Source organism: Cetorhinus maximus, chromosome 21 (genome assembly GCF_964194155.1).
Source record: "Cetorhinus maximus chromosome 21, sCetMax3.hap1.1, whole genome shotgun sequence".
NCBI lineage: Eukaryota > Metazoa > Chordata > Chondrichthyes > Lamniformes > Cetorhinidae > Cetorhinus > Cetorhinus maximus.
Genome location: NC_135899.1, coordinates 45,479,652 through 45,493,072, shown reverse-complemented (window position 1 = coordinate 45,493,072; position 13,421 = coordinate 45,479,652). Strand labels below are relative to the sequence as shown.

Below are 13,421 nucleotides of genomic sequence, written 5' to 3'. Positions count from 1 at the left end.
AAATAGCAAGCAACAAGATGGTTGGGGTCATGCTTGCAGATTAAGCAAAAGTGTTCCACAAAGCAGTCACCCAGTCTGGGTTTAGTCCCCCAAATGTAGAGGAGACTGCATTGTGAGCAGTGTATACAGTATATTAAATTGAATGAAGTGCAAGTGAATCACTGCTTCGCCTGAAAGGAGCGATTGGGACCTTGGACAGTGAGGAGGGAGGAAGTAAAGGGGCAGGTGTTATACCTCCTGCGATTGCATGGGAAGGTGCTGTGGGAAGCGGATGAGGTATTTGGGGTGATAACGGAATGGACCAGGATTTCACAGAAGGAAGAGTCTCACTCGAATGATGACAGGGAGGTGAGGGGAAGATATGTTTGGTGATGGCATCATGCTGGAGTAGGTATAAATGGCAGAGGATGATCCTTTGAATGTGGGGGTTGGTGGGGTGAAAAGTGAGGACAAGGGGAACCCTATCATGGTTCTGGGAGGGAGGGGAAGAGGTGAGTACAGAAGTATTGGAGATGGGTCGGACACGGTTGAGGGCCCAGTAAACCACAGTGGTGGGGGGGAAACCTTGGCTCAGGAAACACGAAGACATGTCAGAAGTGCCGTTTTGGAAGATAGCATCATTGGAACAGATACGACAGGGATGGAGAAACTGGGAGAATGGAATGGAGTCCTTACAGGAAACAGGGGGTAAAGAGGCGTAGTCGAGGTAGCTGTAGGAATTGGTGGGCTTGTAATGAATATTGGTAGTCTATCCCCAGAAATGGAGATAGAAAAGTCAAGGGAGGGAAGGGAAGTGTCAGAGATGGACCATGTGAAGGTCAGAGAAGGGTGGAAATTGGAAACAAAATTGATGAATTTTTCCAGTTTCAGACGAGAGCATGAAGCAGCAATCATCAAGGTCCTGGAAAAAAAGTTGTGTGAGGGGGTCTGAGTACTACTTGAACAAGGAATATTCCACATACCCCACAAAAAGACAGGCATAATTGGGGCACATGCAGGTACCCATTGCTACACCTTTTTTTGGAGGAAGTGAGACAAGTTAAAGGAGAAATTGTTCAATGAGAGAACAAGTTCAGCCAGGTGGATAAACTCCCACAGCTACCCCTAATAGAAGACTGGGAAACTTCCCTGGTGGTGGAACTTCATCGGAGAGCCATCCTGATGCAGAGCCCAGCAATTTTACCAGCCCCATCTCTTTCCTGCTACCCAGGGGGTGGTAAAATTCAGACTACAGGGTCTACTACAGGAAAAATAAATGGGAACATTAAATTCAACCTAAAATCACATACAGAAAACAAAATAAAGCAAAGGAAAAGGAAAATAAACAAACACTGGAATAAGAGAGAAGGATTTGGGTTTCGAGGTATAAACTCTTCTAATTAAAATCTCTACATTCTGAATTCTTAATTTCTAATGCAAGGATCCTCAGTTGTGCCTGACCTAACAAGGTATGAATAACTAGTATTTATGAATCAAGTGGAATTTATTAAGAAAGAATTTAATGGCCAGAATTTTACATTTGGCGTGCGCATGCACGCCTGACATGCCGGAACGTAAAATGACGCGCGATGACGTCAGGCATGCATCCTGACATCACCGCACACCGTCGCAATATTTTGTTCGGCAGGCACGTGCTGGAGTCGGCTGCATACTCATCCATAATTGAAAGGCCTATTAAGGCCATTAACAAGGTAATTAAGTTGAATTTTACGTTGCCCGCCCAACCTTACGGTTGGCGGGAAGGCAAAAAGGCCAAGCAGTCTTTGCATTTTTTAGGAAACCTCATCCATGAGCAGGATGAGGTTTCCTAAAGCTAATAAAAATTAAATAGAAAGTTTCTTTTGCCATTAAAAACATGTCCCATCTCATGTGACACAGTCACATGAGGGGACGTAGGGGACGTGTTTCATTAAATTTCTAATGCCATTATTAATTTTTTTTTAAAGTGCTTCAATCTCCCTGAGGCAGCTCCGTGCCTCAGGGAGATTGAAGTGCTTTTTTGCATGTATGCATGAACTGCATGCTAGACCTGACTTTCCCTCCTCCCCCCGCCCAGACAGGCAGCACTCGGCGCTACCGCTGGCGATCCACTCAGGGTGGGCCTTAGTTGGCCCGCCTGCATGAAATCACAGTGAGGAGCCAATTGCGGGCGGCGGTTGGCTTCCTGACCACTCCCGCCCAGCCCGCACACCGAATGTAAAATTCTGGCCTACGTAGACTTAACAAAAAACAGTGAAGACAATATGGAAGTTCCTTATCCCTCAAGTTCTGAGGATTCCTTGAGCATTACCAGCACAGGCAATGTCTTTCTCTTCTTCTATCTCTGAAGTGGTGTTGAACAGTGTCCAGAAGAATCATACCCTAGAGGACATGGTAACACTGTGCCAACAAAAAATCTGATTTTCCAACTTTTATCCCCACTTCTCATTATTCATGAATCACTTATTTAGAAATAATCCAGATCCATTCTTCCATTGGTTTAGAGCACGAGTCATTTCGTGTCATCCCACCTCTGTAACTAGAGTCATGTAGACTAAAGACAAATATGCATCCCTTTTCCCCTGGGCTTCCTGAGTTTACATTGCATTGCAAACAAATAACACATTTCCTTTAGGTACAGAGCCATTAAGAACAAATGTGAAAAAGACTTCCTATCATAATGTCAGAAAAGAAAGAAAGATTTCCCTCTAATACAGATGTTCTGCTCCACAAATATAGTTAATCGATTAAATCAATGCATGGGTTTTGTTTAAAGATAGGATGAGTAAGTTACCCTTCAGCCATTTCTTCAAACATAGAGATGCTGAATCCAGGTTCTCAAGCAATTAAAAGTCATAAAACTGTTAAATGTAGTTTTTCACAAACAACAGCTGCCATCCTGTAAAGTATACTTGCTGCCTTGACTTTCCATTGTCTCACTAACAGAAATTCAAATTGAACTAAAAACAGAAAGTGTTGGTAAAACTAAGCAGGTCTAGCAGCATCTGTGGAAAGAGAAACAGAGTTAACATTTTTGAGTCCATATGACTCTTCTCTCTGGCAGACCTAGTGAGATTTACCAGCATTTTCTGATTTCATTTCATATTTCCAGCATCCGCAGTATTCTGCTTTTATTAAAACTGAACTATTTAATTTTAAAAGTGCATAAAGAATAAAACCCATAGCTTTACAAACCAACAACAAACCTTTAAAGTTAGTAATATTATCCAAATCCTTCAGGATTAATTTTTTTTTAAATTGAACAAAGTTTTTAAAATATCCAATAATAAATATATCAGAATCAGAATACAAATATCCTCCCTCCTGCCCATATTAGTACCTTCTCAGTGCCAGAGAGACTGTTTGCTATAATGAACACTTATCCGATTGTTAGAAGTTCACTTACCTTTACACACAAACCCTAACTTTTTTCTGGTAGGTTCAGTGGGTGACTAATGGGTAAATACAACAATGCCATGCTCTTTATGTATTTCAATACCGGTTTACTAAAACTTGCAGCTTGTACTGAGCAGGACAACTTTGACAGTAACTTCCAGATCTCTGTGTTTAACTGCACATATGCAGAAGGAGGAATTTGATGTCCGAGATACCCAATAGCTGCCAGCAGTGACAGCCTCATCATTATTCTTAACATAATAACTGGGCTTAAGTCTAATCTAAAGAGCATGATCCCTAATAATACAGCACTCACATGTGGGCAGATATCCAGAACATGTCTAAATCCTGAACTGGGGCATGAAACCACAGCAGTTTGAATCAGATGTCTGAATATTGGCAACTCTGTTTCAGTAAGACTGAGGGGAGTTAAAGAGAGTGGGTGGGGGTATGGAATTGATTTTACTCAATAATTCATTGGTATTAATTTCTACAATCGGTCAGTGCTGTAGGTGGTGATGTTGACAACTCTGATTTTGTATTTCCGCAACCTCCCAGTCAAGCAGGCCTTTTTCCATCTCCAATACTTTTATAATTGACAAATAAACGTGTTATTTTTTGTGAAAGCAAAATAATGTAGATGCTGGAGATCTGAAATGAGAACAGAACGTTCTGGAAAAACTCAGTAAGTCTGACAGCATCTTTGGAGAGAGAAACAGTTAACGTTTCAAATCCAATATGACTTTCCTTCGAACTCTTGAAGTAGCATTTGTCAGAAGGACTATTTGATTCTGAATCGAACTCTGTTTCTCTCTCCACAAATGCTGCCAGACATGCTGAGTTTTCTAGCACTTTCCGGGTTTCTTTTTAATTGACTCCAATACTTTATTCACAGGATTACAACCACCAATGCCCCAAGAATGTTCTAAGGCAATTCTGAAAGGGTTGTGGATACAACAGTTGTAAAAAGGGCCTCGTTGTATTAGGTGTGCTGTTCTAGTTTCTATCTCAGCTCTCCGATTCCAAAGCGGGTACTCCTTGTTTGTCAATTTTAACTAAGTGGGTAGAGCGGTGAACCTTGTCAAAACAGACATTGTTTGTATCACACTCAATTATGTGGTCCCCCCAGCATTTGCGGGGTTTATTACTTTGAACCACAAAAGGTCAGGGAGACTTCTGACCTGGAAGTTCAATTTGGTCATTCTCCTGACATGTACTGCTTCAATTGTTATGATTAAATGAAGGATGCCCGATCCTTCGTAATCCTTTGTTTTCCAAAAAGGCTAAATTAAAACGGGCAGATTCTATTGTCATGGAATCAATACGTGTCGGGTTTAGAAAACGCTTGCGTCCGTCGGATACTCTGAGTTGATGCTCGAAGACCCTCGTCATTGAAACAGGTGATGGTTTGCACAATAGTCCTGCTCGATTTAATCCCCCAAACTCTCCGCGGTTGCTGATATTTCAGTTCGTGTGCACTTGTTTCAATCCAGCGTGAGCGCCGCCAGAATCTAGGCCATTTGCAAAGACATTTGTTAGCGGGAGAGGGAGAGAATCGATCAAGCGGCGCGATCCATAGCCCAGATAGGAGATGACTAGAAGCGATAGTGGCTTTGGCAGCTCGCCGCTGAGCATTGAACGAGCGCCGGCCAACGTGTTCGCATTGGTAGCGGTGTGTTCACTCACACTGAGGTCAACGTGGGAAAGAAGTTGTTGCGACAAGTGTCAGAGGTGGGGAACTGAAGAGGAAAAGACATCGATCATCAGGCTAAACATGGTCTCAAAGGGTTTTTAATTTTTATTCCCATTAAAGAGCGTTTACCTTATGGTAGCCTGTGCGCGATCCCTACGGTGATACGGGGATTGTGGGGCTCATGTCTACTCTTGAGTGATATAGCAACACTTAATATCAGAAGGTGTGTTTGCCCGTTTCCTTCTCTTTGTCATTGAACTGTGCTTAGGTGGTCACTCGTTTAAGCAGAATGAAAGCAGGCTGCAGTCTCATGTTTCTGTCTCCCCCTCCCTGTCTCTTTTATCACAGGGACTCTGGTCCAGGGAGCTGGAACCCTCAGGGCTGTGAAACAGTGCAAACACAAGCAGCACACACTAAATGTCTTTGTAATCAACTGGCCACTTTCGCCATCTTAGCCCAGAAACCGAGAGATTCGGTGAGTATTGTAACAAGAAATAAAATGCCTGATTGTATATCACACCTACAGACTGTTTTGGAATTTAATTGTCTCCTATGCTTCACAGATTACAGTGAGATTTAGCTGATGTGTCTTTTAAAAATCCCTGGGAAAAGGACTAATATTTAATTAATATTACTGAGGTTGTGTTACACAAACACCGCATTACCTGTGTATGTCTTTGTTCTATACAGAGCTTGATCTCTAGTTTTTTTTTTAAATCACGGAGTAAGGTATTTTATGCAAAATTGTTACACTGAATTAAGTTTTTATTTCAACATTTATCAATAAATGTTATTGCGAAATTAGAAGTGTTTGGCACCCTGCTGGTAGCATCCGCGTTCTAACCCCAGTCGACCATGAACCTTCACACCTTCGGTGGCCTGAGGCGAGCTGCTGGGCTTGGCGATGAAATATCGCATTCACGTGTAAACCAAATGCTAGAACTTGCAAAGAAAATGCCGATGACTCAGTGAAAAATAAAATAACACCATCTAAACTACGTTTTAAAGGTGATATTCTCGATTCAGATATTTTTGTGTTAGGACTTTAACATAGACTTGCTGACGAATAATTTATGAATAATTCGTTTGAGTTAGAGGATCCCGATAGCATAGTTAAGCCAGTGAATCTAAGCACATAACAGATTGTGCCGCCTTCAAATGGATCTATTCCTTATTTAAATGAGCTATAGTACTTCGATCAATCTAAAATGGGCGCATAAATTTAGCTTGAAGAATTTTAAGTACCCTAGGAGATGCCTTATGGAAACTGACTGTAGTGATTATGCACTTTATCCAGATTTGTGGCTTTAGGGATTTTGTATAATATATTGGAAGATGGCTGGTGAATAAGTAGATCACACTGGATTATTGTTATGCTTTAGGTTTGTTTAATGCTATTTTGCACAGAGACAACAAAGGAGAGGATGACAAAAGGAAATATGAAAAGATTAGGGAAAAAAATATCAAAAATTTAGGTAGGCAAGAGATTCTACAAAATTAAATTATCAAGAAATATGAAAAAATAGTAAAATATTCTGAAAGCCCATAAAGAGTAAGACAATCAGAATAGGAATAGGACCACATGATAAATTCACAGATAATGACAGTGAAATGATATAAATACTAAATAATTACTTCACCTGGTTATTCACTAGGTGGTGTGACGTTGGAAGGAGATAAAAAATATATACTTTTTAATCTGTTCACGGGATGGCGGCATTGCTGGCTAGGCCAGCATTTATTGCCCATTCTTAATTGCCCTTGAGAACTGAGTGGCTTGCTAGGCCATTTCAAAGGGCACTTAAGAGTCAACCACATTTGTGTGGGGGTTTGGAGTCACATGTAGGCCAGACCAGGTAATAACGACAGGTTTCCTTTCCTAAAGGAGATTAGTGAACCAGATAGGTTTTTATGACAATCGACAATGGTTTCAAGGCCATTATTAGACTTTTAATTCCAGATTTTTTTTTATTGAATTCAAAATTCACCACCTGCCATGATGGGGTTCGAACCCAGGTCCCCAGAGCATTACCTTGGGTCTCTGGATTACTAGTCCAGTGACAATACAACAACGCCTCCCCCCAGGTAGCAATTAAGATAGCAAGATTTATATATGTAAATTAATTACAAAAATGAATAGTACCCATGAACTGCCATGCAGCTTGTGACTCATATATACACAAAGAGAGGTAGAACAAGTCCAGGAAACTGTATACCAATTAACTGCAATGGTAGGAAAGATAATTGAACCCTTAAATATATAATAGAAAATCATCTTGAAACTAAAAATTGTTACAATCTCCATTGAGACCAATAACTTTTAAAAAGAGATTCAAACTTCTAGTTACTAGCTGAAAGAATGATACAGCAATATTTCATGTTTAAACCTTTTACTGTATCAAATGACTAAAAACACTCTTGACTAAACACTATTTTCATTTCTTGTAGGCAACTTATACTTTAAACTCCAGAGAGGAACATTCCCCTTTTATACTTATCAGACAATGCACTTTCCACAGGATTACAGTCCTTTTGACAAACAGTCCATAGTGGCTCCCGGTTTCCACTGGGTTCCCGTTTCGCCAAGTTGTAACACTGTGTGATCGTTTCCAGCCACCTTCCTCAGTTTTCGGAGAGTTTCTTAAATCCACCACCGGCAATAAAGCCTGTTCCAATGATTCTTCTTCCTCCAGCCATGCCAGAACAAATTTCTTGAAATCCGTAGAAGACTGCAGGATGTGTTTCTTTAACTGGAGGCTGTTGCCCTCCGGCTGTGGTAGCTCACAAAGTCAAGCAGCTTTTTTTCTCTCTGCAGACCACACAGAACATCTACTGTCTGTCATATTCACTGATTTGGAGAGAAGCCTGTAACTTGATCTCAGAAATGGCTTCCTCTACCCTCTTCCCATGGCAACATGAAACACATTAGCCTTGTATCTAGGTAGAAATATTAATTAGCTATTTTTGACCTCAACTCCCTTTCATCTGAGAAGTAAATGAACAATTTAAAGCATAACTGTTTACAACCTGACATTCTCAACACTTTCTGGGACTTTTGAGACTCAGTGTACTCATTGCAAACTCAGAGACTGTTACCATTGTCTCCAAGCATAAATACCTCTCAACTTCTTCTCAGTAAAACAATCTAAGCCTTTCTTTGATCTATAACAACCATACCACCCAGGCTTACTGTCAGGCAGGCTGCAGAACAGGTCACATGACCTCTTTCAGCCTAAATTTAAAGATACAACCCTAAAACATGATAATCTTATAAACCTCACAATTGCAACTTCCCCCCACCTAAAGAATGAAAAGTCATCACATCGTGATAAGTTTTCATAAACATTACCCAGTCTGGTTCAGTCTGGGAAAACTTGTCAATAACAATATTGCTGAATTTTGATAATCCCTCTAGATTTTGAAAACCAGCAGCTGTAAACTGTAGACTCAAAAGAAATTCACTGTCTTTTTACCCTCTGGGTTCAGTATTTCTTCTTTTCCTCTTTTAGAATCAGTTTGTGAACCATTTGGCCCAAGCTTTAATGTTTGATCTCCATTTTCTTTCATGGCTGCAGATTTTTTAATGTTTATATTCACAAAACATGTTTCAGCTAGGCAACCGCTCAAGCCGTCTTTTCCATGATTAAATACAGGATTATGTTTTTACTTTGCTGCTTTAATGAAGTTCATTGAGGTCATGTTGACGATTAGTCAAAAAATCTTGGTATTCTTTTTTTAGCAAGTTCCCTTATAGCTTTGAACTCCTTTCCCCAATTGGCATGAATTATGCTCAACTCCTCCTTTCCAAGAGCAATGCTTCATCCTTCTGAAGTTTGATTATTTTTCAAAACTTTCATACATACTTATAGTTCTAAAATAACAGCATTAGCCAGATTCAATTTATTTTGTTTTACCGCACTGTCTGGAGCACTGCTGCTGCATTCTGTTTTGACACCTGTGGCTTAGGATCTGCAGGCATGTTCAAAGCTGACAGAATCATTTCATTGGCATTTGATTTTAAGTCTTTGTTGCCAGTTGGAAGTTTCAAGGGTTCTTTACTCTGAGAAGCCTGAGCTTTTGATTCTCTGGACACATCTGTAGTTGAAACAGCACTTTCTACAGCAGGATTACAAGTGGCCCCTAATTCTTTGAGTACGTTATCAGTTTTAGTAGACTTGCCTCCCATTCCAGGAGATGATAATACCTTTTCCTGTGAGGCTATTTCCTAAAATGAAATCACATGATTAATAGGCAATTTTGACATCACTCCTATAATAACAGACCCATTGACTAAAGTACAGTTAAATTCACTCTACACAATGTAATAGGAAAACAATTTCCATCAATATGCTGTACCAATACACAATTCACTAAAAGCAATCTGGAGAAAAGGTCACAAATTTTGCTAACATCAAGCTTTGAGCTGAACCTCTTTATCAGGCAAAAATAGTTACTTCACCCTCAGATACAAAACTCCCATTATTTCTTATGTCCTGAGTTACACCCACTGTAAGTACATTAGATGGAATCAGTTTTTCACCAGCGCCACCTAATGATACAGTGTTCTCTGGTGAAACATTAGTCACACTCACAAAACACCACTGCCTTTGGTCTTAACTTCCAGAAGTCTGCTTTTACATATCCTATCTTATGACAATAATAACATGATGATCTCCTTAAATCATTCCTATCCTCTATACTGTTTCTTTTATTACTTTGACAAGTATCTGTCTCTTCACTTCTACCATCCCCCTCATGATCATTAGTATCCTGTTCATTATCAGCTTGTTTATTCTCCAGCTTCTGAGTTTGCAAATAAAGGTTTGCTGCCCCCTATGTGGGATGAGCCGTAGCTATCAGCTAAAACAGCTGCTTCCCTTAGAAACTTTCTGATCTTCTAGGTGGGACTTGATTCCTCCATTAAGAACATCTCGCTAAGCTTTTCAAAATCCTATTCGATTTTCATTGACCTTTGCCACCTCTTTTTCACTGCAAATTTTGCCAATGTCTGATTTTTGTCTCTTTCCCAAGTTACTAAATTTTTGTCTAAAAGTTTCTGGAACCAGCTCATATGCATCAAGCACAGCAATCTTAACTGTGTCGTAGTCTGCAGACTGTTCATCTAAAAGTTGAATAAACCTCCAATGTTTTTCTCACCAAAACGCTTCGTAATAAGATTGTCCAAATTTCTTGTGATTACTGTAAGCTTGTAACGATTTTCTCAAATGATACAAAATACATTTCAACTCCTTCCTCACTTAATTTAGACACTAGGCAAATATTCCTTGCCAAGGCAAAACCTGCCGTTAAATCTGATCCATTGTCAAATAGGAACATAGGACTTAAGAGCAGGAGAAGGCCATTCAGCCCTTCGATCCTGCTCCACCGTTCAATAAGATCATGGCTGATCTGGTTGTGGTCTCACAAAACTCCACTTTGCCATGTGCCCCCCATAATCCTTGACTGTCTTGTCTATTGAAAATCTGAATAACTAAAAAATCTATTCATGTTGTTAGAGGCTTTCTATTCAGTTTAAAATTCCAGGCTTTCTTTTCTTTTTGCAGTTCAAGGCTTTCCCTTTCATTTACTCTTTGAAATTCTATATCTTCTTCTTTTTCTTCCCTTTGGAATTCTAATTCAAATTTTCATACTTCCCTTTTTCTTTCTGTCCTCTTGAGTTCAATTCTTCTGCTTTTCTTTATTTCTTTCGAGATCAGGTTTTTCATTTGTAACCAAATCCTAGCCAACTCAATCTGCATTTCATCTGGATTACCTTCTTCTTCCACAAGGTTCAAATGTTGAGCCAATACGTTAACTATTTTTGCTTTTGTAATGTCCACTGTTAAATCTATTTCAACTTTGTTCCCACTGCTTTTAAATTACCCTTTGTTAAATGTTGCAAGCCACTCAAAGACAAATCCTCCCTTTTGAGGCAAGTCTCATTAATAGACATAACCATTTTTCAATAAATACAGCAAACGTCGCTGTGAAATCTTGTATGTTTTAACACACTGTACTCCCTTCTGCCTGTGGATTCGAAGTCCCACAAAAGCCGCAATTTTATTATGTGCTCCTTGAGAATGATTGCTTTTGAAAAGAGGTTCAAACTTTCAGTTAGTAGCAGAAAGAGTGACAGGGCAAGATTTTACGTTTTAAAACCTCTGCAGTCCTGCCACATGAATGGTGGTGGACAATTAAATAAATAACTGGAGGAGGATGCTCCACAAATATCCCATCCTCAGTGTGGGGGCCCAGCACACCCAGCTCTTCCATGCAAAAGATAAGGCATTTGCAACCATCTTCAGCCAGAAGTGACGAGTGGATGATTCATCTCAACCTCCTCCTGAGGCACAGAGCATCACAAATGCCGATGTTCATCCAATCCCATTCACTCCATGTGACATCAGAAAATGGCTGAAGGCACTGGATACTGCAAAGGCTATGGGCCCTGAAAACATTTCAGCAATAGTATTGAAGATTGTGTTCCAGAACTAGCCGTACCTCTAGCCAAGCTGTTCCAATACAGTAACAACACTGGCATCTATGCGACAATATGAACAATTACTCAGTTATGTCCTGTCCAAAAAAGGCAGGACAAATCTAACCAATTACCGTCCCATCAGCCTATTCTCGATCATCAGTAAAGTGATGAAAGGTGTCATCAACAGTACAATCAAGCAGCAAGTACACAGCAATAACCTGCTCACTGGCCCTCATTTTGGGTTCCGCTAGGGCCACTCGGCCCCTGACCTCAATACAGCCTTAGTGCGAATATGGACAAAAGAGCTGAACTTAAGAAGGGAGGTGAGAGTGATTGTCTTTGACATCAAGACAGCATTTGACTGAGTGTGTCATCAAGGAGATTCTTCATCAAAGAGGGGGGATGATTACTCTCCACTGGTTGGAGTCATATCTAGCACAAAGGAAGATGGTTGTAGGTGTTGGAGGTCAATCATCTCGGTCCCAGGATTTTGCTGCAGTAGTTCATCAGGGTCATGTCCTAGGCCCAACCATCATCAGCTGCTTCGTCAATAACCTTCCCTCCATCATGAAGTCAGAAGTGGGGATTTGTTGATGATTCTGCAATGTTCAGTAGCAATTTGTGACACCTCAGATACTGAAGCAGTCCCTGTCCATATGCAGCAAGACCTGGACAATATTCAGGCTTTGGCTGATAAGTGGCAAGTAACATTCATTGCCACACAAATACCAGGCAATGACCATCTCCAACAAGAGAGAATCTAACAATCTTCCCTTGACATTCACTGGCCTTGCCATCACTGATGTTGGTACCTAACATTCTGGTGGGTACCATTGACCAGAAATTTAACTGGACCATCCATATTAATACTGTGGCTACAAGAGCAAGTCAGAGGCTGGGAATTCTATGGAAAGTAACTCACCTCATGGCTCCCCAAAGCATGTCTACTATCTACAAGACAAGTCAGAAGTGTGATGCAATACAGTCCATTTGCTTGGATGAGTGCAGCTCTAACAACATTCAAGAAGCTCACCGCCTTCCAGGACAAAGCAGCCCACTTGACTGGTAGCCCATCAACCACCATAAACATTCACTCCATCCTCCATAGGAGCATAGAAACACAGAAAATAGGAGCAGGAGTAGGTCACTCGGCCCATCGAGCCTGCTCCACTGTTCAATATGATCATGGCTGATCCTCCATCTCAATGCCATATTCCCATTCTTTCCCCATATCCCTTGACACCTTTAGAGCCCAGAAGTCCTTCTTAAATATATTCAGTGACTTTGCCTCCACAGCTTTCTGTGGTACAGAATTCCACAGGTTCGGCACCCTCTGAGTGAAGACGTTTTTCCTCATCTCAGTCTTAAATGGCCTACCCAGTATCCTGTGACTGTGACTCCTTGTTTTAGACCCCCCAGCCAGTGGAAATGTCATCCATGCATCCAGTCTGTCCATCCCTGTCAGAATTTTATACGTTTCAATGAGATCCCTTTTCTTTCTTCTAAACTCTAGTTAATACAGGCCTAGTCGGCCCAATCTGTCCTCATACAACAATCCTGCCATACCAGGAATCAGACTGGTGAACCTTCTATGCCAGTTATATCCTTTCTTAGATAAAGAGACCAAAACTGTGCACAATACTCCAGGTGTGGTCTCCCCAAGGCTCTGTACTGCTGCAGTAAGACATCCTTGCTCCTGTACTCAAGTCTTCTTGCAATGAAGGCCAACATATCATTTGCTTTCATAACTGCTTGCTGCACCTGCATGCTTGTTTTCAGCGACTGGTGTACAAGGACACCCAGGTCCCTTTGCACATCAACATTTCCCAATCTATCACCATTCAAATAATACTCTGCCATTCTGTTTTTCCT

At 40.7% G+C, this 13,421-nt stretch overlaps 1 protein-coding gene across 1 annotated transcript in view; it reads left to right on the top strand.

Annotated features, from left to right (window-relative positions):
- adgrb2 (adhesion G protein-coupled receptor B2) overlaps positions 1-13,421 on the top strand; it is a 1,091,625-nt gene that overhangs the window by 709,856 nt on the left and 368,348 nt on the right. Inside the window, exon 18 of the mRNA XM_078566906.1 lies at positions 5,431-5,543. Coding sequence (XP_078423032.1) covers positions 5,431-5,543 — 113 coding nt within the window. The remainder of the gene's footprint in view (positions 1-5,430; positions 5,544-13,421) is intronic.